This window comes from Cibotium barometz, chromosome 59 (genome assembly GCF_041138505.1).
Source record: "Cibotium barometz isolate CiBa-2024 chromosome 59, ASM4113850v1, whole genome shotgun sequence".
NCBI classification, from domain to species: domain Eukaryota; kingdom Viridiplantae; phylum Streptophyta; class Polypodiopsida; order Cyatheales; family Cibotiaceae; genus Cibotium; species Cibotium barometz.
The window spans coordinates 29,637,366-29,662,059 of NC_141104.1; the positions used below are offsets into that span (position 1 = coordinate 29,637,366).

Here is a 24,694-nt window from a genome sequence, read left to right on the forward strand (position 1 = left end):
ACCACTGTAGCATCTGTGCATACCAAGATCCAATGTGTCCAGCCTCGGCCAGCTGTCTGGATGCCTCAAAAGCTCGGTGGGATAATCTCTCCGTGGGCATCTCCCTCGTCCTATATATAAAGGAGATCGTCTGGAACAATGCCTCCACTGCCATAGGTGGTGCAGCAAACTCAGCTCGAACAATGTCGTGCGGGACGGATGGTTTGCTGCGTATCATGCTCGAGAGCATCAAGATCTGTGGTCTCTCCAACTGTACCCATGTGGAGGCTGCAAGCCCTGGTGCCCAAACCGCTGCTGCATACATCAAGGCCGGTGTCACTAATGTATCAAAGAGCCACCCATTGGTGCGGGGTTCCTGAAAATGTGCTTGATGACACTGACGCTCAAGGCCAGCAAAAGCTGCATACCCCCGGGTCACTCTGTCTCGGACTGCCTGAGCCATGGAGAAGCGTCCAGCTGAGCTAGTAAATGTGATGCCAAGGTAAACATAAGAGCTCACCACCTCGACCCGCCCTCCTGCTAATGTGAGAGTAGTGTGGCTCTTGACTGCGGGTGAGGTGTGGAAGATCATAACCTTGGTTTTCCCAAGGTTCACTGTGAGACCTTGCTGTGCACAGAAGTAACTTTTGGTGCTTTGCTTTTTTTTTTTTGGGTTTTAGGCCTTGCTTTTTGGCCTTAGAGCTGCTTTTTAAGAAAGTGTCTTTTAGCTTTTTGGTCCGGGTCAGCCTCCTCTTTCCAATGGTGTCCTTGGCTCGCGGTCGACCCTGTGTTTGACTTTTTGCTTTTTCTTGCTTTTTGACCACATCAAGAGCCACAAGGTGTCTTTGAAGCCCAACCTGCGTGTCGGATACCAAGACGATGTCATCAGCATAAAGCATAATATGGACAGTAATACCTCATAGCTCAACCCCAGAGCCTCCTCCCTATGTGATGTAATCGATCACCTCATCAATATAGAGCCCAAAGAGCGTGGGGGAGAGCGGGCACCCTTGCTTCACACCAATGGTGCTAGCAATTGTGTCGGACAAGCCTCTTGGGCATCGGACTCTCCCAAAGACCTGCTCATATAGCCTGTATATGCCCCACATCATGTCTGAGGGTATGCCTAGTGTCTGTAGTCGCCGAAAGAGGCGCTCTCTGGGCACAGTATCAAATGCCTTGTGGAAATCCACAAAGCAACAATAGAGCCGTTGCCTCCGTGCCTTGGCTTGATCAATCAGGCACCTCAATGTAAAAATGTGGTCGATGGTCGAGAATGCTCGTCTCGGAAGCCTGCCTGGCCTGTTGCTCTCAAACCCCCATCCTCTGCATGAGTGCTCAGCTCTGCCTCCAAAACTGCCCCGTATAGTTTGGCCAATCATGATGGTCCTATAGTTCCCGGGTTCTAGTACATCTCCCGCTTTATGGATCGGCACAATAGTGTGCATCGTCCACTCAGTCGGAAACCCCCCCCTCTGACAAGATGAGCAAGAAATGGTGCCAATGTATCAATAGCATAGATGAGATGCTCTCCCTGTAATAAGGAATAAACTCATGCTAGGGGAATTGTGGATGACTAGAATGCCCAACAAAGAGAGAATAAACAAATAAACGCAAAATTGGTTATGCCTCAAATGAGAGGGGAACTTTCCTTTTTATACATATTCGTGGCACCAAGGCACATTACGATCCCTTTGCATATGGGATACCTCACACATTCACATATGAATATTTATTTCTCCCATTTCACATGTGAATATATATATATATATACATATATACATATATACATATATATATATATATATACATATATACATATATACATATATATATATATATATATACATATATACATATACATATATACATATATACATATATACATATATGTATATTCATACAATGATGGTCTTCGATTTCTTCCTTAGATTCTTCATTGTTTTCTTCTTATTGTCCATATTATTGATTGGTAGGTAATGGATTTGCAAATCTGATTGTTTTAGCATCGATGGACCTTACAGGTGGCGCCACCAGTTGGTGGAGTGACTGGCAGGACTAGCATACCGAGGGGGGCGCAAAGTGGGAAGCCTTTATGGAGGATTTCAGGATCAGATCTTTACCTCTCCAGTATTTGGATAGGTTGGAGCCTGGAGGACAAGCTTCGAGGTCTTTGCCAGAACTCGCAGCCAGTCCTTCAATACACCAATGAGCTCGGGACTCGGGTTCAAAAGGGGGATAAAGAGTGCCTTGGTGTTTTTCTCTATGGGCTTGATCTTTAGATTCAGTGGGATGTGGGGGCTCTTTAGCCCAGAACCATGTTTGATGCCATCCAGCTTGCCCAAGATATGGAGATGAAATACAATCACGGGAAACCTAAGCAGTCCTCCATGCTAGTAGCCAATCTAACATCAACCTGAAGGTAAGAAAGAGCATACGTCCCGGGACAAGGGTCCTAACAAGTAATGAAGCTACTGATGACAAGGTAAGGTTTGTTGGCAGATTTACCAACAGAAAACATTATGAAGCATTCATAAGTTAACAAACAAACAGAACATAAATAAATAATATCATGTCTTGATACTGTCTGAAGGGGGCAAGTCAAAACCCAAACAGGCTCAGTCTAATCTGACACCTGACAAGAAGCATGCTGAAGGCATCATGAGTGGTAAATTGTCCCCTATTGAGATAGGTCAATATAGCAAGAATAACGGTTGTTTTTTTTTTTTTGTCATGGTAAGGGGACATACCAAGGCCCAATGCCCTAAGAATACAGTTCCGTCTCCGCAGGCCTCCACGGCTTCAGTTTTACACTCCATCTGCTCCTCCATCTACTCCATCATCGTTTGGACCGCCGATGGTTGACACCATTATTAATAGGGAGTTGCATGATAAGCAGGCATCGTGTCATGATGTTGTTTGACACCGGCAGCATAGAGGATGTTATCACAGAACATGCCGCTCAGCGTGCCCATCGTAGGTTGACTCCCATTGCTCATGAGATCGCTGGGTTTGGGGAAAGCATGAGTACCCATGTAAAGTTTGGGGCCCGGGGAGTGAAGTTCCTCATACAGCAAGTTGAGTTCGTCAGGGATTTCATCGTTGCCCCTCTTGTATCTTGTGACATCATCCTTGGCATGAAATGGTTCCATAACTTTCGACCCATTCCCGATTGGGAGCATCATTTGTTCTAGGTCCGTACTAATGTTTCCAAGCTAGTATGCTTGAAAGGGGAACTAGGCATTTCTAACTTTGCTCTCATTTCTAGGCGAAACGGGAGATGCTTGAGTATCTTCCGGGTAAGGACAATCTAGTGGTTGATGCATTGGAGTCGGAAGGGAGCTACATTTGTTATATCCCATGTGTTCCCCACCTTGCTAGACTCGGGGGCACCGATCCTCTCAGCTGGGACTGCGGGTAACGCTTATTCTTACTTTTACCATTATAATCATCTAGTAGTAGCTAACTGGTAGTGGGGGCAGTCCTGTGCCATGGTTGTAATCGAACGGGTCCAGGGTCAGCCGTTGGCACGATCTTGTATCAGGCCAAGCCATGCATACTATAAGCAGCTCTGTACGCATGGTGCTTCTCTTTGGATTAGGAAGCTCCATTTTCGGGAGTCTTTACTCTGTTTTCTTCCTCAGTTGTGGGGACTGGTAGCTAATATGATTTGGTCTTGAGGGCTTCTCATGTAGCTGTCAATGCTCATTGTACATAATCAGTTCTTAAGTAGTCTTAGCTCCCTTGCATTTTACTGGAATTGCATGCATTCTGTTGGTACCAGCGTAGTCTTGTCAAGGGCAGCAACATGTCTCTACAGTACAGATTGGTCAAGGAGATCTACAGCAGTATGTGCCACATGGCAGCCGACCATTGGCTGAGGTTGGCGCACATGTATAGTAGGTGAGTAGGCAGGTGGGCAGTCCCCTGGAGCAGGCGCATGGATGTGTTGGCAAGGCCTTGACAGTGCAGCTGGGGCACAGGCGTGAAATCATCATTATAAAGCTGTCGGAGCAATTATAACAGGCTGACCTTAATAAAGGTGGCTGAACCAACCACACATCTGTATGTGCACCTGGAAGTCATCATAATCGTCTGCTTCTCCTCAGCGCAAGCATTCTATAGATCGTTTCTCTACACGTGGGCTGGCCAAGGAGGTCTTCTACTACTACAGGTGTTCGGCTGTGAATATAGCCTTTTGCATTCACAGTCATCTTTTGAATAGGAGATTCCATTGTAACACTTTCTTCTTATACATAATACAGACAATAGTTTAGGACTCTTGTGTGTGCTTTTTGTTTATTCCTCTGCTATTTTTCGAAACCCTAGCACATGAGCATGAGTGTTCTACAGTTGGTATCACCTGCAGTGTTTCTTCATGGATGGTTGCACAAAGGGAAAATGTTGGATCAAGCGAGAGTTGGATACCCACAGGTTTCTTTGCAGGTCTTTGTGTTGACACTGCATGGGCGGAATGTGAGCCTTCACACTGGATGTCTTAGTACAAAGAACTCAGTTTCAGCAGGCACACAAGTGCATCTCACAGGTGCCAAAACTGTACGGCAAAGGACAGCTGCTGTACAGGCAGCAGCCAGCAGGTACCACAAGTACAACTCAGGTCGTACAGGGCAGTATAAACAGAATTCTGGGTGGTACAGCTGGTACAGTGTACGATCAGCAGTTTATACAGCATGTACAGGCATAATCGGACGAGGACGACTGTGTATGGAAGGTACAAAGCAATGCGCCAGTTTTCAGAAAGAGGAGAAGGTGTCAATGCTGATTTTCATGGGCCCTTTTTAGTGCCTATTAACCTTAGGCTAAGATTCGGCAAAATTAATAAGCTTGGCCACATATCGGAGGAAGTCAGAACCTACTTGCCTTTCTTTCTTGATCCATTCCACCTTTGCCTTTCTATTCTTGATCGAGGGTGCCATGAATCGATGTCAGGACTCTTGGGTACCATGAATGAGCTTTGCTTGCCGGACAAAATATCCTTTTATTAGTTACCGAGAAAAACAGCCATAAAGGCTGAGAGTCAAGATGATCAAAAGGGAGGATGCACTTCTCCTCTGGCTGGCCGCTCTAGGTGAAGAAGGCTATCTCATACAATGGGGGGAGGGGGAAACAACCACACTGGTGGTCTATAATGCCAAGTAGGTTTGCCACCACTATCTGTAATAAAGGGACCGTGCCGCTAGATCCTCTCAAGAAGGCCTCCTGGTGCTTCCTCGTGTGGTCTGAGCCACCTTGAAGCTACTCCCACTGAGCTCGGGCGGTATGAATGATATCGAGCCAAATGCTTTGGATAGACTCCGCAGCTTTACCGCTACAAGTCTTCCATCTCTGGCTAGAACTTGGAGTCCAACGACCTGTAGGAGCAATTGGAACTGGCACTGCAGAAATATGAAGGTAAGAGATCTTAAGGACTAGTCCTCACATGGCATGATGATCGTGGTCTCAGTGGCCTAAGAAATTGTGCCCCACATAACAATATAGGCGGGAGTTCGATCCATAGTGAAAATGTATAGGATCCTCTGCCAAACTTGCTAAGCCTTCAGGCAATCACAGAGACAATTTTGCTGAGATTCCTGGGGATAGTCACACCTCTGACATAATGCTCGTCTACCCCCAATGGCCAACCAAGTGCAAATTGCTAAGCTCCGATGTGCCATTTGCCACATGAAAAGAGTGGTCTTCCTCGGCCGAAAACTATGCCACAATTGCTTCCAAAAATCTGAGAGTGTGCAGCGGGGGCCTTGGGACTACCAATGTGCTGCTACTATTGCTGGAGCGCCCTCCACCTCTGACATTTGAATCCTACAGCCTAGCTGTGCAGTGTAAGCAAAGAAGGGGGTGCCAAGTGTCTCCTCATTGTGATTTGGATCTTGCCATGTCCACGCTTCCGGTCCTAACAGAAGACTCGTGAGAGGCCGGCTCTCCACAATCCATAACCGTTAGAGTCTCTCTATGGCCACCTTGACCGGTGGATGGTCGATGTGCCACTTATGTGCATGAAAACTAATCAACCTCACCCTCTGTAAGTGCATCCCCTGAGGTCCTCTAATGGAGGTCTCTGCTCTCTCTTATTTGCCATGAAGCCCAATAGAGAAGGTGAGTAAGGTGGAGCTATTGTCCACACCATGAACTGCCAAGGGTATATCATGCCTAGTGAACACTCCCAGCCATTGCGGGGGAGGAGGTTCCGGTATCAAGGCTGGTTACTCCGCAAGGATGGAGGAATCAATGTCAAGGCTAAGTCGGTCTCTGTCCCCGATTGCAATAAGGTCTCTCTCTTTAGCCTCTGGTGGCATCCGTCTGAATGTAATACAATCTCCAAGTGACCTAGCGGGGCCCGTGCTCAAAGTTCCCAATGATACGTGCAGATGAGCCTCGAACATGTGACCACTAGGCAGACGAACCATGGGATTCCAGACAAAGGCTGTCAAAGCCGCTTCTCGGAGGCTACTAGAGTTGATTGCTGAAGGGGGGCCGGCCTGAGAAGATTCCAAGCATGCAAGAGACTAGTTGCAAGACTGTCCTCAAATGTTGGGCTAAAGCCACATGCCCGCATCTATGTGAAAATCCATCTTGTGCTTTAAGGCCAAGGGCCTCCTAGGATCGAGGTGTGGGCGGAGATCTTAGCCAAGAGGAAGTCCTTCCAAGGCTCACCACTTGGAAGAAGACCTTGAACAATCAACTTGCCCAACAGGGCATGGCTTTGAATGGAGGGGTCGATGATGCCTAGGCCCCCTCTGCATCAAAGAGTTGGATGATCTCTCTCTAGGCCGCCTTGGCCAAGGAAGGTCTCCTGTCATTGGTAGCCCACAGAAAGTTTCGAATCAAATGCTAAACTTTCTGAAAAGCCTCAATCCGACACCAAGTCGGGGCAGGCGATGAGCCACTAAAAAGCCTCAATCTGACGCCAAGTCGGGGCAGGCGATGAGCCAATCCGTAATCCACACGACTTGTGCCATTTGATGTGTGCTCCGGATGCACGACAAAAAATCTCATTCATCTCGGCAAATCTCGGAGGTTCCCCTTGTCCCCGGCAAGTATGCTACTGCATCATCGACGAACTTAGAATCGAGCAACTCCTCCTATGCTCGGATGGGAAGACGCAGTCCTTGGAGCCCGATCTTCTGGGCGGAGAGGAAACTACCCATGGCCTTGGCAACAAACAGGAAGAGATAAGGTGCTAGAGAGCACCCTTGCCGGATTGAGCGAGAAAGTGGAAATATGTCACCTCTAGCTTCCTGAATAAGAACTTGGCTGTGTGAAGCCCAGTAAAGTCCTGACACACCTGGGACCCACTCCTTTGAGAAAACCATCCTGCACATCATCCCTTCTAGAAAGCCCCAATCTACTCTGATATGGGCTTTCTCGAAATCAAGAAGTGTAATGAGATCCTGCTAATGCATCCTGGCCAACGCGGTCACCTCCTAGAAGGTGAGGATATCTAGAATACTCTGATCCTGAACAAAGCCCGTATGTGTACCCTGAATCAAGACAGGGAGAAAGGGTTGCAGTCTCCGAATGTGGCCTTGGTCAGAATTTTGTAGGCCATCCCTAGGAGGGTGATGGGTCCTCATTGCCGAATCTCAAGTCTGTCACCACCCTCCTTGGGAATCAAGTGTATTAAACCCTCACACTATTTCTCTGAACTCTAGCACATTGGTACAAGGGTTCTACAGTAACACTAGTGGGGTGCTGATGAGCAGAATGGAAGTTGTATGGCTAGCACAGGTGGAGCAGGTGGCATTGTAAACCAAGGAAGGCAAATGTAGGTGGTGCAACAAGGCTAGCAACAACTGAGGAGTATGTCAGTAGGTGTATGATTGCAATGGAGAAGCGTCGACAGATGTACAGTTGGAGGGGAGCAACGTCGACAAATGTACACCTTGTATGTTGAGGGCATAAAGGTGCAACAGCCAGGAGAAGAAGTCGAGCTGGTCGGTTCGATAAAGGTGAAGGAGGTGAGGATGGTGCGTGAGTCCATGCACCTCTCCACACAGGTGTGGATGATGGGCGCCCAATTTTGCCTGGGCAACCCATCGTCAAGTGTGTGTGACCTTGGATTTTACACCAGCACTTCAGAAGGTTCACACCCATCTTTAAAATAGGGACACCCTTACTAAACAGTGTCCAGCCTTTTATTAAAAGCTGGGACCTAATAAATCACAATACACTATTTGCAAATCAAATTAAGTGTTACGAGAGTACTTACCACATGTAAAAAGTCCATAAACTATGTTAGAAGACAAGTTTACGAGCACGATCTAATAATAAAGAGTATCGGGTGGTGTCCCATCGTCACTAGACTAAAATTTACACACATCCAGCAAGCATCAAAATACAATTAATGTTATTCTTAGAATGCAATGCAACTCCTTGTAGTGGAAAATTTCCCATTCGTTTGCTTGTACTTCACAAATAATTTCCCATTCATTTGCTTGTATTTCACAAATCTAGGTCCTGGCATTGACTCCAAAAAGACCCAACATATCCCTGAAATTCCAGCCACCACCTCTGAGCTAGCTAATCATAGTGGTCCTTGGGGATTAAATCCAGGTAGTGAAAGAGGGCTAGATGCACATAATATATTGATGGCATCTTGACCTTTTCGATATAGTCACTTTGCCCGCCTGCACCAAGCGACCACACTGCTTAGCCGAGAAGTGGTGAAATAGGCCAACTCTAGCGGATGTAAGTAGCGCAAGGATCATAGTGCAGTAGCCAACGGAAAACCCCACCAAAGTACACATGGAGTAGGGTCCAAAGTAGCGGACCGCGTGGAGGGGTCCCAAGCCCCCCACGCCTAGCCACCGAGAGCCAAGCATCCCCTCAAAAGGTGTGCATGCATCTACTCCAGCTTTTATACGCCCACAACTAACCCCAACCACGACTTATGGGATGGCGATTGCTACATGTAGATAGTAGAGGGTGGTGACAGTTCATTCCAACAAGCCTACGTGTGAACCCTTCAGGTTCCCATGTGCCATGCTAAGCCCTAGCCCTAACCTTAACCTGGGTAAGTACAAGCTCCTAGCTCCAGGTTAACCTAAACCTAGGCTTGTTGGGACGTAACATTATCTCCCCCTTCTATTAGGTTCACGTTCTCATGAATCGACAAGGAGACACACCATTGTAAGTGAAGCACCCATAACATCTACTCAAGTCTCTTGGCTCTTGCCTAAGTGAGTACGAAACTTAATCTCACTCTAATCCAAGAGTTGAGATAGTCAACCACAAAGTGTAGCAAGTTCTACCGGAACAACCCTAGCATAGATCCACATCACAACTTAGCTATCATAACAAATGGCATCTTGCATTGGTTGTTGGCAAACACTAGCCCACTCAGTGTAAGTAAGTTCCAACATCAAAGTTGCTCCCTTTGAAAGATTATAATTGGCATTAGCTTTTGTGGCCAGGTCAGATCCTCCCACCCAAAGATATAGTCAGGCATCTTGGTTATATCCCATTGCTTGGGAGTTGTCTTTGAAAGATGAAACTCAATGGGTGATGGCAAAATTGAAATTTAGGATTCTCAAATCATAGCCCTATGATGTACTGTACACTTCTGGCTAGCACTTTGCCTATAGAGAGACGCTATGTGAAGTCCAACATTGAGGAAAGACGCTATGTGAAGTCCATACTCTTATGGGTACTTGGGCTCGTATTCAGGGGTCCTCTCGTTCTGCGAGGCAAAGCGCGTTATATTTATGCTGGAGTGGGACAATGGCATTCTATTTTCCTCGAGTCCCACAAGTTTCTCATGGCATCATATATTGGGGTGATTCTATTCTTTTCCGACTTATAGCTGTCATTGTTGTATGCCTTTTTCATACTTAATAGAAGTCTCTTTCTTGGAAAAAAAAAACACTGAGGAAAGCAGATGAATATGAGGATTTGGCTACCCACGTATATATATATATATATATATATATATATATATATATGCACCAATGCTCCTAGTACTACAGTCACAACCAACTGTACTTGATTGCCACATCATCATTGCCATGGGGCAATGCCACATGTCATCTGTGCTATCCGATTGCCTTTGGATGCTATGTGATGTTTGGCTCTACCTTGCATACTCTTAGGTGTTTCACAATTGGGCTGTGATTAGAGAGAGATTAGTCACAAATTGTGACATGGGCTGTCTGTTGTCACGTGCACCAATGCAATGTGGTACACAGTGACAAACTAGCTCATCAACAGTGCAAGAATCATGTACAAAAGTAGTACCTTTTAGGATAATTTTGTCGTATGCCATGACCCCTGTGTGAGCCCAGTCCGGGACATGTCAGGCACGAGCTACGTAGGTCAGTCCTCTTAACCCACTGGGGAGAATTCAGCTCTCCCAGCCAAGCAAGATTGGTTGAACAGTTGGCAAAGAAAACCAAATGCAAGGCCAAAAAGGAGCGATTGCGGGCGGAGCTCGAAGCGAATGCGCACCACAAGCGATAGGTCCAAGAAGACTTGAGGGACCTGTTCCAATAGACACTCCGGACTCTGGTAACTTCTTTCCACCCTTCTTCTCCACAACCCCAGCCATAGTCTCGACAACAGTTATTTGTGCCTCACCGAACTTCACCAAGTACGACGGCAAGTGCGACCATTTGGTTGTGACTCAGTTTATTCACTTGTTTGTTGTCCACTTTCCTCTTTCAAAAATCACAAAAAACCAAGACAAAGTCCATCTGGTGGCTCCACACCTCATAGGCATAGTTGTTTCTTGTACCGGTATGATACCGTACAATATCATACGGTACACGGTTTTTTTTTCCCCTAAATTTTTTTTCCTTGGAAAAAAAATTCCAAATGCTTTAAAAAAATATAGAAACCCTGCTTAACGAAGATCCCAAATGCTCGCAATACTTCGCAACTTTCGTGTCCACTCAGTATTCCATATGGGGTTGTTGAGAGACCTAAAAAATCTGTCAAGGTAGACTGGTAGTGTACACTTGATTGGCAGGATGAGAGAATCTTGCTCATTCACTTGGAGATCCGTGGTATAGGTAGGCTAGACAATTAGATTCTCAAGTTATGTACGAGGGAGAAGATTTGGGCATGGCCATTTTGATCTAGAGAGGAGTCCCTAAACCTATCACCCTAGATGCACTGCTCGTATTTGTGCAAGGACGGTCCCTTAGTCATAAACGCTACACTGGGAGACCTTTGGTATTGCATTACCCATCCAGGTTCTTTTTTGGAGACAATCGGGAGATCCAACTGGGAGAGACACATATCCATGTTATGGTTCTTCAAGCACTGTAGACTCCTCCCCTCCCAACCTTCCCTCACATTCAAGCTTGAAGCTCCATAGGTTGTAAGTGTAAAAAAAGAAAACCGTATTTTATCGTATGGTATTCGAAAATTTCATATCATACCAAAAAATCCCGTACGGTATCGTATTTTTGTACCGTGACAACTATGCTCACACTTGGTGGGAACATTGGTCTTGTTTGCACACAGATCCTTACGCTGGCTTAGCGGACTATGATTGGGATACCTTTGTGTCCGATTTGAAGACCAGGTTTCTACCTCCGCATATATGACAAGTCTAGAACATGAGTTCTACAAACTCACCTAGAACGGTTCTCCCCTGTGCTCACCTACTCCAACAAGGTCATCACATCAACTCAACAATTGAGGAAGTCCGAGGAGAAGCTCAAGCAGTTCATTTAGGGATTGGATCCAAACATTTGGTCCCCCGTTTGAAATTGTGTACCTCAGACATATGATAGGGCTTTGACTCTTGTGTAGAATCATGAGACGATGCTCAATGGAGGCAAGCCCAAAACCGCTCCAGTCCTTACCAGCAGTAGTAGACGCTAACCATCGAGCAGAACCAGGCGTCTAACCAACAAGCATGTAAGGAGGCTCCCAACAACAAGGATCAAAAGAAGAAGGGCCATAATAGCTTTGGGAAGGAGTGACAAGATGGACCTAAGAAGACCTCTGAAGAAAAGATCGACGAGGGCCTTATTGGAGGATTTCTACAATCAGATGAGAAGGAACGATACTTCAAAGAGTATCGTTGTTTTTCTACCACCACACGGGACATGCGAAGAAGGATTGTGCGATTATGGGAGGTAGAAAAGAGCAAATAACCAGCCTCTACAGTGGCTACCGCTACAGCTGTACCACCCCCTCCACCCCCGTCCTCAACCACCAATGCTGTTCAGCTTTTGCTCGCTTCGAATGCGGTACCCGCAGTGGTATTTGATGAGAAGCAGAAGGGTGGAGTTGAGGAGCATCAGAAAGGTCTTATCAGAGCTTATGGCATAGCGAAGAGACTCTTGTCCTCTTCGACATGGGCAGTTTAGAAGATGCCATCTCTCCGTAGTCGGCGAACAAGATGAAATGTGCCCTTGTGCCGTATCATTTGGATGTGGACGGGTTCACTCCCGGCCTACGTACTCATATTTTCCAGAAAGCTCAACAGTTTGCCTTCACAGTCCAGAAGGCCCAGTTTTAGAGAGACTTCATTGTCTCACCCCTTCTTGGGTGCGACATGATCCTTGGAATTTAGTGGTTCCGCTAGTATGCTCCCCATCTTTATTGGAGGCAAAGGACACCTTCACAATCGTCGAAGGTTTCCCTAAGGTTGCTATCATTCGCAGGGATCAGAGCATTTAAGGTATTCCACTTATTTCCCACTTGCAAGCTGGTAGAGCTATAAGAAAGGGAGCTAAGTGTGTGATGATCCATGTCTGCCTACGGCAGATAGCGACATCCACCACGACTCCATTAGAACCCCAAATGACCGGCCACCTCTAGCAATTGACATCATGTTGAGGGATGATCTTCCACCAAGACCCCCACCCTCTCGTATCGAATTGATTCCTGGAGTTGAGCCACCCAGTAAGTTTCCGTATCGTCTTTCAAAGGCGTTGGAAGCTAAGTTGGAGACGCAACTAGCACAGTTGGTGAGGTTTGGTTTCATCAAGCCTTCTTCCTCTCCATTTGCTACAACGATTCTGTTTGTGCAGAAGAAAGATAAGACCGCACGTCTCCGTGTGGATTATCAAGTCTTGAACAAGTTGACAATCAAGAATAAGTTCCCCATGCCAAGGATAGAGTATATCCTTGAAAGGCTCAACGGTGCTTAGTACTTCACGAAGATCGACCTCAAAAGTGGCTATCAAGTCAGGATTTTTGAGGTCGATATCCCAAAGACTGCCTTTCAACGGAACGAGGGCATTATGAGTTTGTAGCCATCCCTTTTGGTTTGACCGATGCACCGGCACCATTCAACAAGACCATGACACGAGTCTTTGTTGTACTCATCAATATGTCTCTTCATTTTTTTGGATGACATTCTTATTTTTTCAGCCACTGCACAGCAACACGTGAAAGATGTGCAGAAGATCTTGCAACTTTTGTGAGACAATGAACTCTACATTAATGCTAAGAAGAGCAGATTTGGAGTTCAAGAAGTCCAGTACTTGGGCCTTGATCCTGAAAAGATAAAGGCAATCCTCGATTGGGACGTTCCAAAGACAGGCCAAGAGATACGTTCCTTCGTCGGCTTGTGCCAAGCATATAGCTCGCATGTGGATCGTTTTTCTAACCTTGTAGCACCATTGACATATTTGCTCAAGGGAGTGAAGACTAGAAGACAGAAAGTTACAGTCACAGGTAAGGCTTTAGAGGCTTTCTTTGCTTTGTCGACAAGCCTTTTGGAGGCTATTGAGCAATCGGCCAGGGCCCTTGTGGACTTGGGCCCAGTCGGCCAGGTCTGGCAGCCAGTCGGCCAGGTCTGGCAGCCAGCCGACCAGCCACCAGGCAGTCGACTAGCATTTTATGCTAGTCATCTGCAGCGGAATAGACATTTTATGTGAGTCTTGGCATTTAATACTGGCCGAGGCAATAAGGGGCAGTCGACTTGCAGCACGTGGGCATATAAAAAGGCAAGGCCTGTTCAGTCCCAAAATACACAGGTACAGATCAGAGATTGACATCAGAAAACAAGCATGTATGCTTAGGCTCTTGCTTGTGCATACTTACAATCTTACAGCCATACTTGTGCTCTCAGCCCAAGGCAAAGAAGCTCAGTCTCGGGCTAGTGTATTTCTCTCGAAGATAGCTTCAAAGCCGCCTAAAGCTTATGCACAGTTCTGCCCAGTGTTTGGTCACTTTGTCCTTGCGTTTGGCGGTCAGTCAGTCAGATTGTCCGCTCGGTCTTGTGGACACAGTTCAGCTTGTATACAGTTCTCCAACAGAAGAAATAAAGCAAATACTCCTGTTTGCGGCCGCGGGGGGGGGGGGGATTCGGGACCCCATCTGGTGTCGTCTCTACTACATTTATTTCAGATTCATGTATGCTGTTTTAAAGGATTGCTAAAGACTCACTAAGCTCAGGTTTAAAGAAAGGCTTTGTTGTTTCACACGGTCCTGGCTCGGCGTATGCTACATCTGTTGTCCATCCAACTACTGCCAGTTATCCATGCACGTGTGGGCCCTTTCCATAGCTGGCTGCTTGCTGGAGATGCTTGCTCCTTTTTCGCTTTAGATCTCTCCAAACTGGTGCTTGTGGTAGTCGTTTGTGATGGAGGCTGCTCAATGTGGTCCTAGGCTCTGCTAGTGTGTGCATCATAGCTTCTATGTGGACTACTCTATGGCCACCCTATTACCACCTCATTTGACGGCAGCATTGAGGAGCACCTAGTGTGCTGCCTCGAGACCCACATCGATTCGGAACCGGTCATGGTTTTTTGGTTGCAGGTGCACCAAGAGGAAGTTCGAACATACCAAGCATCCGGTCACAGGTCGGAAGTTGCCCTAAAACCCAATTTTATTCCTATAGGATTGTATTTGCTAATGTGTGCTTGTAGTTACACATCCCATAAAAAGTTTTGCGGACAAATTATTACTTGAGGTGCACAACTTATAAGATGGGCACCCCCAAATTTAATGGAGTGTGGACCGTCCATAACCAGGCATGCTCCATCAATAAAGTATGGACACCCACCTACAAAACCCATATAAAACACCTGTTAGGACTCCAACACGATAGGTGTCCCTGGCCCCGAGGCCATTCACAAGCCTGGAATCCAAGCAGTGTCCACACCTTGAAACAAGTTCACTCGTGCAAGTCATATGCCAAACATGCTCAAATGCCGCATTGTATGGGCCCAAACTCCCATCTTCCAAGCTTGTATCCCAAGATGTTGAGTTAGACACACATACTAGTCCCACAGTGTCTCACCGAGACCCAAAAAGATCCATATGAGTTTAGATACCGGCACAAGTCCCACAATGTCTCACTGAATCTGGATCATACGCATTCAAGTTTGATAACCTGTGTTTTCCTCTTCTCAAAGAGGGCTGGAAAACACATTGCCTGCTGTCTTCTTGCTTGCATTTAGGCCTCTTGATGCGGGGCTGAAGCACATGCCTTGGGCTTGAGGGAATTGCAGATAGAAATGATGAACAATTGTTCACATATATATACCAATCTCATGAGCAAGTCGGCCTGCTGAAACTGGCCAACCAGGGAAAAGAGCACAGATAAATCAAATAAATGCTTTTTCCCCTTTTTGCTTGGGCGCCTATAACCAGATGGGTAGTGCCCCTCACCATTTGGTCAACGGGTGCCCAATGGGTGCCCATAGGCTGCCCACAGCCTTGCCCATGCTTCCATCACACTTCCGTGGCCATCGTTACCTTGCTAGAGGCCTTGGATGGAAAAAGGCATTCGCACAGGTAGACTCTTAAATTCCTAAATGACTCGTGTGGTATTGTGGGCACCTAACCATGGGCCTAATATGTGCCTGGGATTCCTGCACATCATTACAGCTTGCAATCGAGTTACATATGACTGTGCGGGACTTTCGCAAGACTTGACCAGACCCTAGACCTAGTTGGTGTGCCGCAGTCTGTCCGTGGACGAGGGCTCACGTGCTCGGTGCCCATCAAAATGGTGTCCTAAGTACTGGCTTAGCAGAATGTCCTCGTGGCAGCCTAGTATAGGAGTGGACGTGATAGCTAGCTGCAGTTCTTGCTAGCTGGCTGCAGTTCTTGCTCAAAGTCAAGGGGCTTCCTATGCATAGAGCAGTATATGATGGATGAGTCTGCTTTCAATGAACAAATGCTCTCTTCTATGAGCTTACCATGAGGCTATGCAGCTGAGGATAGGTGCCACTCCAATGCGGGAGAGTGTGATGCACACGGGAAGTCTAGGAAATTCTGAGCTGTTTGGGCAGGTTTGATGTGTGGCAGGAGAGGTGGATCATTCACGTCGGCAGGCAGACAGGCCAGTCGGACCCGGCAGAGCAGTTGGACCAGCCAACAGATGACCAGCATGAAGCTGCCCAGACCACATTGTAATCACCAATCCGAGATCTCTTTCAGAATCCAGATTGCAGAAGCCCTATAGAACCCTTTGTTTCACTACAGTTTTCTATCTTGTAATTCTATGCAAACTCAACCCTGTAGTCTTTCATTATAGATGCAATGACTTCCTTGCAGAGTATGTTGGTACTTCTCTGTGCGGTTGCATGATTACAGCAGTGGGCTTACACAAGAAGTTGGGATCAGTAATCTTCAGCAATTGTGCAGGTCGTTCCACAATAGTTCCTTTCCCTGCACATACTCAATGTATGTGCACTCACGGACACACCTAATGCACATGCATGCACAGATGTATGCTCTCACTTATCTCTAAAGTTCCTTACTACGGTTAATGGTTGTCTTGCTAAACAATTAAATAACTGCAGGCTTGGTTTTGTTAATTTTGTTTAATTCTCCGAAGTAAGATTAGTATGTGAGAACCAGTGTTGCTAAATTTATCTTTCTACAATTTTCATAGTCTGACATAATTGCAGGTAGTCACATGCTATATTTCTCCACTGATGAGTAAGTTGAAAGAAATGCTGGAGTCAAAGGAGTTCCGGTCTGGTAGTGATAGTGAAATCAGAAGTTTTCTTCATCAGGAGAAGGAATTATGCTCTAAAAGCCTTGTTTATTGCTTCTCCATGTGCCGTGTCAGTCCTGGGGCTGTCACTGTGTCATACCTCATGCATATGAAAATTAAACATGAGAAAATTGACCTGTACCCTGAAGGTTATGGATTCCAAAGCAAGATGTTTAGAAAGATTGACACGCTAGTAAATTATCTTAAAATGACTGCATTTGCACCTGTCAATGGTGGGGGTAGTGAGTGGGGAGGTCAAAGAGATGGTGGAGATGAACAAAGGTGTGATGGATCAGGGCGTGGACGGGGTGGACGATATGGATCTGGACAAAGAGGCCGAGGCCGTGAAGGTAGGGGTGGAAGGGGAAACCACTCATCAGGGAAATGGGGAAGTAATGACAGAGGAGAAGATGGTGATTACAATTTTGGGGATGCTCAAAAGGATGCTGAGAAAGAAGATGGCATAGGTGATACCTTTTCAGGAGGATGGGGAGGTGATGCTGATTGGACACAGAAACGATATGATGATGGAGGTGATAATTGGGGACGTGGTGGAAGGGGAAGCTTTAGAGGTAGCAGAGTGCGTGGTAGAGGGAATGGAAGAGGAGGTGGAAGGGGCCAATGGGCACAAACGAATGATAACAATGGATATGACAACTTCTGGGATGGTGGGAAGGGTAATAGTAAAGGGAAGGCAACCATTGATTCGGGAAAAGCATCAGACACTGGTGCCAGAGATGATTGGTGGAGATCAGCAGAGTCTCTCGAGGATCAGCACAGTAATCAGAATGAAAAAGAGCTGAATAATAGTTGGGGTGCAGCAAATAATAGCAAAGAATCCACAGAAAAAGATTGGAATGGATGGTCAGGGGGCAGCGGCTCCGAAGCTCTACACGAACCTCAGGCAATGGATGAAGGTTGGGGGAATGCTGGAGGAAATAGTACAGTACAAGGGAAGCATTCGCATGGCAAGGATGCAAGTGGATGGGCAGGGTGGGAAACTGAAAAGGAGGCCACTGGCAGCAAGTCGGGTGGATGGGCTGATTGGGGAGCCTCTGTCAGTAGCTCTGAAGCTCTACATGAACCTTTAGCAATAGATAAAGGTTGGGGAAATGCTGGAGGAAGTAAAGTACAAGAGAAGCATTTCCATGATAATGATGCAAGTGGATGGGCAGGAAGGGAAACTGTTGGAGGTGGTAAAACACACACAGAAGATGTCATTGGCAGCAAGTCAGATGGATGGGCAGATTGGGGAGCTTCTGGAGATGGTACAAAACCTGATGGATTGCAGGGATCGGGAAGTGCTGCTGAGTGTAAGAAGCCGTTCGATACAGTCTCCTCTAAGGATGCCACTGGCAGCAAGTCGGGTGGATGGGCTGATTGGGGAGCTTGTGTCCGTAGCTCTGAAGCTCTACATGAACCTTTAGCAATAGATAAAGGTTGGGGAAATGCTGGAGGAAGTAGTAAAGTACAAGAGAAGCATTTCCATGGTAATGATGCAAGTGGATGGGCAGGATGGGAAACTGTTGGAGGCGGTAAAACACACACAGAAGATGTCATTGGCAGCAAGTCAGATGGATCGGCAGATTGGGGAGCTTCTGGAGATGGTACAAAACCTGATGGATTGGAGGGATGGGGAAGTGCTGCTGAGTGTAAGAAGCCGTTCAATACAGTCTCCTCCAAGGAAAATGGAGAAGAGGCTAAAGATGGTCCAAAGGCAAACACTGGCTGGGATGAATTCAAAAGCACAGATATCAAAGCTTCAAATGAAAATCAATGGGGTGAGTGGGCTAGCTCTGACGGATGGGGATGTGGTAAAGGTCTATCAAGGGCAGATGTTTGGAAACAAAATACAGGAGGTGCCACAGGAAATGTGTCTGGCTGGGATGGCTGGGATGCATCCGAAAAGAAAGAGAGTCAAACTGAGAGTGGATGGGGAGGTGATCACCAGTGGACACAAAAGCCGAAAGGCGATGGGCATGACAATAGAAGTGGAAGTGGATGGGATGCATTTAAAAGCCAAACTGATAGTGGATGGGGAGGTGGAGGTGATAGCTTGCTGGGTAAATGGCCTGGTGACAATGGTCCGACACGAGCCCGAAATGATGGTGAGGGTGATAATTCTCATCACTCTGAAAGGGGAACATTTAGAGGTGGCCGAGGGCGGAGCAGAGGAATGGGAAGAGGTTGCAGTGGTGGTTGGACCCAAAACGAAGGTGGTGGTGCAGATGCTATGGGAAGAGATGGCAGGGACCATTGGTCGCAAAGCAAAGGTGATACGGGAAGACGTGGCAGGGGCTGTTGGTCACAAAGTGGAGGTCATATGGGAAGAGGTAGCAGGGGCCGTTGGTCACGAGGTGAAGGTGATAGGGGAAGAGGTGGGAGGGGCCGTTGTTCACAAAGGAATGGTGAAATGGGACGAGGTGGCAGGGGCCATTGGTCACAGAGCGAAAATGATATGGAAAAAGGTGGCAGCCATTGGTCACAAAGCCAAGGTGGTGGTGCAGGTCGTATGGGGAGAGGCGGAAGGAGCCCTTGGTCACAACACCAAGGTGATAATGCAGGTGATATGGGAAGAGGTGACAGGGGCCATTGGTCACTAAACCGAGGTGATGGTGTAAGTGATAATGTCTGCTGCAGTGGAAGTGAAATATCTAGCGGTAGCAATGGATGGAACAAAGACTTGGCAGTGGAAAATCTTGGAAAAGCTGCAGCAGCTGATGCCAATGAGTGGTGGGCATCAGGAGGAAGTCAAGCCACTGGACAAGGGGAAAATAAAGTGCAAAACAGTTGGGGTACAACAAGCAATGGCAAAGATGTAGCAGAAAAAGAGTGGAACAGATGGACACAAGGCAGTGCTGGTCAAGCTGCCAGTGCTTTAGAAACAGGCATGGACGGTTGGGGAAAACCTGTTGAGGACAAAAATAAGTTGCCAAACGAAACAAATGAGAATCCTAATGATGGTATAAGGAGCGGCTGGGATACATTTGCGAGCAAAGATTCTCCACAGAAACAATTGAATGAATTTATGCATAATGGCAGCTCTAAGGTCAACGTATCACTTGAGGAAGGTAGTGGATGGGATGCTAACGACAGCGGTGGCCACTATCGGTCACAAGGTGGTGGGCGTGGTAATGCCTGCCCCCCCCAAAGGGGAACACTCAATGATAACAGAGGGTGGGGCAGAGGGATGGGAAGAGGTCGCGTTGGCCATTGGCCTGAAACACAAGCTGATTCTGGAAGTGATGAAGCTTGCTGCAGAGATTCTATGGGAACCACTGGGTGGAGCATGGAGGAGAAATCTGGATCGGGTTTCAAATCCAATGCTGATGTTTGGAAACCAACAGATGCTGTAGGTAATCCTCCTAGTGCAAAGCAAGATGGATGGTGCACAAAAAGTGAGAGCGGAAGTTTGTTAGAAAAGCAGTGGAATGGATGGGCAGACTCTGGTAGCTCTAATTGCTTGGGGAAAGGTCAGGTATTAGGTAAGGTTGAGGAAGGCGCTGGTGAGGTTGGTCAAGGGTGCAAAGAGACTGCCTCTGGCAGTGAACCAAGTGAATGGGCAGAGTTTGGTACCAAACAGATTAGCTGCATGGAGCTTGAATCAAATTGTAGGGTGGTAAGAAAAGAAAGCATTGAAGAGAAAGGAGATGGTATCTGGGGTGCAAGTGAAGACCATGAAAACTTACCTGATCGTAAAGAGACGGAGGGATCTGCCAGCCCCCGAGGTCCTATTGACGTTGTTGAACCAGGAGAAACAAGCCATGCATTGAAGGGCCAAGACACAGTACAAGATGCTGTTTTAAGTGGTGCAGCCCAAGGTAACAGATCAGATGATTTGGTTGTTGACATGCTTGAATCTGCCCGCTCTTTTAAGGACATGGGACAGAAGGGCATAACTAATTGTGTCACAACAGTAGACTGTGTTGTTACAGGATCCAACGAAGATCCAACAGGAAATAGTGTTCGCCTTGTTTGAGAATGGAAGAAAGTAATCCTTCTGGAGGACCCTGGAGGCTCTGGAGGACCCACACTGATGGTTTGGGATATAGCGGGTGTCTCCTCAAATTGGGCAAAGTTGAGGGGGGTTTAGCTAAGGAGGGGTGTGTCCTCTCATGTGAAGCTATTTCAAGTTTTTGTCAAGAAACTATAAATCAAGGAAAGCCAAGCATCTGAAATGCTATGAATGGCATAAACCTTTCATACATCATGTTTGATTATCTGGCTTGTAATTATACTCGGGTATCATCCTCGTCTTATCCCTTTTGATATAAACTGTTTGTCCCTTTTGCTTGAAGGTGAACCGGATGCATCAATGTGATTTTTTCCAAGACCGAAGATTCGTTTTTCACTGTTCTGTAATCAGCAGCCTCTTTGCTAGATAAGTTTAGTTTACCATGAGTACCATGCCAGTATGGCAGTCAATGCAGTTACATCTACACACTTTTTTGGTGAAAACACTGTTCATATTTATATTACGGAGAGAAGCCCAGTAAGAGGCTTCTCTTAAGATTCTACATCTAGTAGCAGTGGAAAAACACATCATACTGTTGCTGGTCAATCTAGTTTGAACTCCAACCATCATGCAAGGACTGGCGTAGAGATAGGTGAAACCAAACATACTAGTCCATCTGTGGCTGTTAAAAGCCACGTTATCCAGATAGTCCAAAGCACCGAAATATCTTACCCAAGATGTAATTCTGAACCCTTTGTGTGCTACGTCCAAACATCCAAAAGGTTTTGAAAAATCGTACAGTAGGGAATCTGACTCTCAATTCATCTGACAATTGCTGCAGGAATTGTCTACTAGGCGGACAAGACCACAACAAATGAACAAGAGTTTCCATATTGCAAGTGCATGTCATACATTTAGCATTGGCCGTCTTTCTTTTTGCTAACATCTCCCATACTGTAAGAGCCCCAGTCAAACATCTCCACGAAAAGACACTCTGTTTCAATGGTAGGTTATTCTTCCATATTCATTTAAGATAACCTTTCCACCACTGTAAAGGCTTATTCATATTCCACACTCGATTTGCATGATTATGATCCATGGCGATGGAAAAACGGGCCGTATACTTTTGCAGCTTTAATACGAGACAATGGAAATGAAGTGATCAGATCAGGTCTACTGTTACGCAGTGGTGAAATCATCTTTCCTATGACCAATCACGTTCGAACACATTATGCTATCCATCAAACTGATCCATAAGCATTCTCAAAAGAGGCTGATAATGCATGCCAAGATTACATCTCCTATTTGCATGTGACATGCCCATTGTTTTGCAGTACGTGTCCCACGCTATGAACTCCCTTCTGTGAAAGAAAATATGCTTTTCATGGTTCTTTCAACGTGAAAGGCATTTGAAACGCTCTCTCCAACGAATGTTCTCCTTTGCGAGAGTATTTCCTGTAGGTGATGATGTGACTACCCATTTCAAGTAACACAATACTTTCTTCCAATCTTGAATCAATCTAGAGGAGTGTGAACAAGGTATCTTACCTTCCATATGTCCCAAAAGGATTTCCCTGTGATCACATTGCCATATGCCGAATGAATTCACCTTATAACTATGGCACATGGCTGCCATCATAATTGCCCACGGTTGCTCTTCTTAAAAAAAGATTAGTATCATAGTACTCTTGTGGGCAAGTACATGATAATGAATATCTAAAATATTCAACCCACTATGCATTTTAGGAGTACATATATACTAACATTTGAACAATCTCAAAGCCTTACAATTTGATCTTGTTTTCCAAAGGAGATCCATAGCTCCAGACATAAAGTTCGAGATTGTTTTCTTATCCCATATCAATAAGGGTATGAAAACCTATATATAAGCCATAACAATTGATTGACCAATTTGCGGCTTGACATGCAAAGGCCACGTAGATAGATGCCAGTAGTCTACTTTTTTGCATAACCCAATCCATTGCATCTTTAAATGATAAATTCCATCCCAACGGATATCCTGAGTGCTTGACAAGTTGTCTTGGCAAAAGAATCTCTCTCGGCCATTGCATCCTATGCCAATCCAAACTTTTCAAAGGAAGTAATTTAGACTTCCGAAGATTGATCATTAATCCAGCAACCAAACTATATAGTTGGAGAGCATCCATCAAAACTCTTAGATTGTTCTGATCATTCTTTGGGAAGACGAAAGAGTCATCTGCATAGGCATGAGCGATCAAAGTTTTGCCTTAGGGTAGAGTCAATCCTTGCAACTTCCCACTTTGAGTAAGAGCATCCGTATACAAAAGCAAAGGATGAGTTGCGATGGCATAGAGCATAGCACTAAGCGGACATCCTTGTCTCACAAATCTTCCTAATGTCAAATGTGACAATAGACCTTTACCAATTATACACCTAGTTGTACTGCTAGCATATAACCAATAAGTCACTTCTACCATACTTGAACCAAAACCCAGACACTTCATTATTCCTGTAATGAAATCCCATTGCATTGTGTCAAACGGTTTAGCTATGTCTATTTGCAAGAGAAGAACATCCTGATCTGTATATTTAGCATACTCCATACCCACATAAGCATTGCAAATGTTATCTGTAATATGCCTACACGGGATAAATCCATACTGTGAACCCTGTATGTAGTACTTTTGCTGTCCAAAGACAATAGGCAATGCCCATGCATTTATAATATGTACAAGCCCCTACTCTTGTTTGCGCCATGATAGCTTGGGTCATTCATTGTAGTCTGGATGTTAATAAGCAATTGCACACATCCACACTCTATTCAATTACTGGGTGCGCTAGTCAGACTTTGAAAGTGTTTGTAAAATGATGATTATGTATTCTAGTGTTAGGATGTAAGGTGTGGAGTGCTACAACAGGAGATCATCTTTAAGTGGCAGCTTGTGGATATGGCTCATGGGTTATGTATACTATTTGGCATACATTGCTTGAATTTTTGCATACATTACTTGAATTTTTGAAGTTCAAGTGCTGAGTGATCCTAGTGTTGATCATGAGTGTTAATTAATGTTTTGTTGTATACATGCACATTGCACCTAGTTGTTTATCATTTCTATTCATGATGTTTACCGGTTAGTCCATCATATGCTAAGTGCATCTATTCACTTTCACAATAATATTGTTTATGTATGTGGGTGAGTTTGTTTATGCTTCATAATCTAAGTGATTAACCATCATTAGCATTGCATTCTCATCTCCTATTTTATAACATGGTATCAAAGCCTCCCTTCTTGGGAGCTTTCTCTATGTGAGAAAGTGTGTTCTTTCATATTTGATTTTTTCATCATTTTTTCTTACAATTTGTGAGGGATTTTCTTATTGCATTAGTTGCAAGATTGAGCTGATTCCCTTGCTTCATTGAGTGGCATTTGAAGCATTCATAAAGCTCCAATCATACTCCTAGTGGATATAGCTACATCCATTGGAGTGAGCACTATTATCATCTTAGTGAATACTATTATCTTTGTGAACATCCTTATGTGGTGCATAGGCATTCCCCCCATACTTGTGTGAGTGGCATACATGGTATTGAGAGAGGGAAGAGCTTTGAATCATTCTCTCATTTGAGTACCAGAGAGTGAGAGGAGAGAAAACTTTGTGACAACCTTTTTGTGAGAGAAGCATTGGAGCTAGAAGGAGCAACCAAGCAAGCTAAAGTTGGGGACTCCTTCAAGGTCATCATCAACAATTGAAGTGCTGTTTGAAGATCAAATCCAATGGATTACAACATTGGATGTTAGCACAACAACATTGAAGGTATCATTTACTGGTTTTCTTGAGTGAAAACAGTG

General features: G+C 45.6%; 1 protein-coding gene across 2 annotated transcripts in view; it reads left to right on the top strand.

Annotated features, from left to right (window-relative positions):
- The window catches only part of LOC147605688 (uncharacterized), a 115,531-nt gene extending 94,275 nt beyond the window's left edge, over positions 1–21,256 (top strand). For both annotated transcript variants that reach the window (XM_086793251.1, XM_086793252.1), the window contains one exon: positions 16,818–21,256. In XM_086793251.1, coding sequence (XP_086649377.1) covers positions 16,818–20,885 — 4,068 coding nt within the window. In that variant the 3' untranslated portion in view covers positions 20,886–21,256. The remainder of the gene's footprint in view (positions 1–16,817) is intronic.
- The last annotated feature ends 3,438 nt before the right edge of the window (positions 21,257–24,694 follow it).